The 2925-nt window shown below is 42.3% G+C and overlaps 1 protein-coding gene across 1 annotated transcript; it reads left to right on the forward strand.

The window, feature by feature from the left end:
* Positions 1-860: 860 nt before the first annotated feature.
* On the forward strand, positions 861-2662 carry LOC112062703 (UDP-N-acetylglucosamine--peptide N-acetylglucosaminyltransferase 110 kDa subunit-like). Its single transcript, XM_055080012.1, is given in 2 exon segments — positions 861-2006; positions 2008-2662. Coding segments are annotated over 2 exon segments (1665 nt in total). The 5' UTR covers positions 861-996.
* The last annotated feature ends 263 nt before the right edge of the window (positions 2663-2925 follow it).

Here is a 2925-nt window from a genome sequence, read left to right on the forward strand (position 1 = left end):
AAGTTATTCCTGTAATGAGATAGTATATAGTCAATTACATCTGGTGGTGTCTGAAAATCACATAATAGCCTCACTTAAAACATCTCCTTAGCCAGATTTCAAAAAAGCCTGTGGCCATTCCAATATGATCCAACTTAGCTGAATATGATAGAAGGAAAATTGGCAAAGAAAGAGACGCTGGTCTTACCTAATGGAAGTTAAAATATCTCAATTTTGACAATTTTGCAAAAACCTATAATTACATGAACTAATTTCTAGGGTTCTTCGTAGGACCTAAAAAGGAACCCATAAAGTGGTGAACAACAATAGAAGCTACTGTAATGAGAAGCCCATGCACCGCAACAAAGAATAGCCACCGTTCGCCACAACTAGAGAAAGCCCGCATGCAGCACTGAAGACCCAAAGCAGAAAAAATAAAAATAAATAAATAAAAATAAATAAATTTATTTTAAAAAAAGTAATACTCAGGTTTGAGGCATGAGAAATATGAGGAGAAATTAGCTAATGTTTTCAGAACTTTATAAATATCAAGGTCAGTCTCTAAGATTTTAGCATTATATACAATATTGGTTACTTATTAGTGGTTTGGGAAGGCCAATTTAAAATTTTCTCATCTTACTGTATTGAAATTCACGGCCCTAATATTTTCCACATTGACTATATGAATGATGAAGAAAATTCAATCATGTATTTCATTTCCAACTGGGCAGAAAACAAAATTTTAAAAAGTGTTTGGACTCCTGCCTTTTGATTTCTTCTAAGGCAAATATATAGGTAATTTTTATTCCCTGATTAGGAGAAAAATGGTGGAAGAGGGCAGGGTTAAGAATTAAGATTTCAAGACCGTGAGAGGTAGATGGCCATCCAGAGTTCCTAAGGTTCGGTGCCTGTTACTGTTGCCGCCGCTTAAGCCTGCCAAAGCAGTGGTACGGCTGCTGCCCTCGTGTTTGCTACCTCTAGAAACATTCTTGCCAGTAGTGGTGGCAGCGGGACTCAATGACCCCCTTTCCTCTCTCCCTCCAGAAGCTCCAGATGGTGTATTCTGTGGGCAACGTGGCTGACAGCACAGAGCCAACGAAACTAACCTTCCAAGGGTTAGCTGAGTTGGCACATCGAGAATATCAGGCAGGAGATTTTGAGGCAGCTGAGAGATACTGCATGCAGCTCTGGAGACAAGAGCCAGACAATAGTGGTGTACTTTTATTACTTTCATCTATAAACTTCCAGTGTCGAAGGCTGGACAGATCTGCCCACTTTAGTACTCTGGCAATTAAACAGAACCCTCTTCTGGCAGAAGCCTATTCGAATTTGGGGAATGTGTACAAGGAAGGAAGGCAGATGCAGGAAGCAATTGAGCATTACCGGTATGCACTGCGTCTCAAACCAGATTTCATCGATGGTTATATTAACCTGGCAGCCGCTTTGGTAGCAGCAGGCGACATGGAAGGGGCAGTACAAGCTTACGTCTCTGCTCTTCAGTACAATCCTGATTTGTACTGTGTTTGCAGTGACCTGGGGAACGTGCTCAAAGCCCAGGGTCACTTGGAAGAAGCCAAGGCATGTTATTTGAAAGCAATTGAGACGCAACCGAACTTTGCAGTAGCCTGGAATAATCTTGGCTGTGTTTTCAATGCGCAAGGAGAGATTTGGCTTGCAATTCATCACTTTGAAAAGGCTGTCAACCTTGACTCCCATTTTCTGGATGCTTATATAAGTTTAGGAAATGTCTTGAAAGAGGCACGGATTTTTGACAGAGCTGTGGCAGCTTACCTTTTTGCCCTAAGCTTGAGTCCAAATCATGCAGTGGTACATGGCAACCTGGCTTGTGCATACTATGAGCAAGGCCTGATAGATCTGGCAATAGACATCTACAGGTGAGCTATTGAATTGCAATCACATTTCCCTGATGCTTACTACAACCTAGCCAACGATCTCAAAGAGAAGAGCGGTGTTGCCAAAGGAGAAGATTGTTATATAGCTCTCCGGCTGTGTCCCACCCATGCAGACTCTGAATAACCTAGCCAATATGAAACGAGAACAGGGAAACATTGAAGAGGCAGTTCGCTTGTATCATAAAGCATTAGAAGTCTTCCCAGAGTTTGCTGCTGCCCATTCAAATTTAGCAAGTGTATTGCAGCAGCAGGGAGAACTGCAGGAAGCTCTGATGCATTATAAGGAGGTTATTCGAATCAGTCTTACGTTTGCGGATGCCTACTATAATATGGGAAACACTCTAATGGAGATGCAGGATGTCCAGGGAGCCTTGCAGTGTTATACTCGTGCCATTCAGATTAACCCTGCATTTGTGGATGCCCACAGCAATCTGGCTGCCATTCACAAGGATTCAGGGAATATTCCAGAAGCAATTGCTTCTTATCGCACTGCTCTGAAGCTTAAACCTGATTTTCCTGATGCTTATTGTAATTTGGCTCATTACCTGCAGATTGTCTGTGATTGGACAGACTATGATGAGCGAATGAAGAAGTTGGTCAGCATTGTGGCTAACCAGTTAGAGAAGAATAGGTTGCCTTCTGTGCAACCTCATCATAGTATGCTATATCCTCTTTCTCATGGCTTCAGGAAGGCTATTGCTGACCTCTTTCTCATGGCTTCAGAAAGGCTATTGCTGAGAGGCATGGGGACGTCTGCTTGGATAATATAAATGTCCTTCATAAACCACCGTATGAACATCCAAAAGACTAGAAGCTCAGTGGTGGTCGACTGCGTGTAGGATACGTGAGTTCTGACTTTGGGAATCATCCTACTTCTCATCTTATGCAGTCTATTCCAGGCATGCACAATCCTGATAAATGAGGTATTCTGTTATGCCCTGAGCCCAGATGATGGCACAAACGTCAGAGTGAAGGTGATGGCAGAAACCCATCATTTCATTGATCTTTCTCATATTCCATGCGATGGAAAAGC

The sequence above is a fragment of the Physeter macrocephalus genome, chromosome 18 (assembly GCF_002837175.3).
Source record: "Physeter macrocephalus isolate SW-GA chromosome 18, ASM283717v5, whole genome shotgun sequence".
Taxonomy (NCBI): Eukaryota; Metazoa; Chordata; class Mammalia; order Artiodactyla; family Physeteridae; genus Physeter; species Physeter macrocephalus.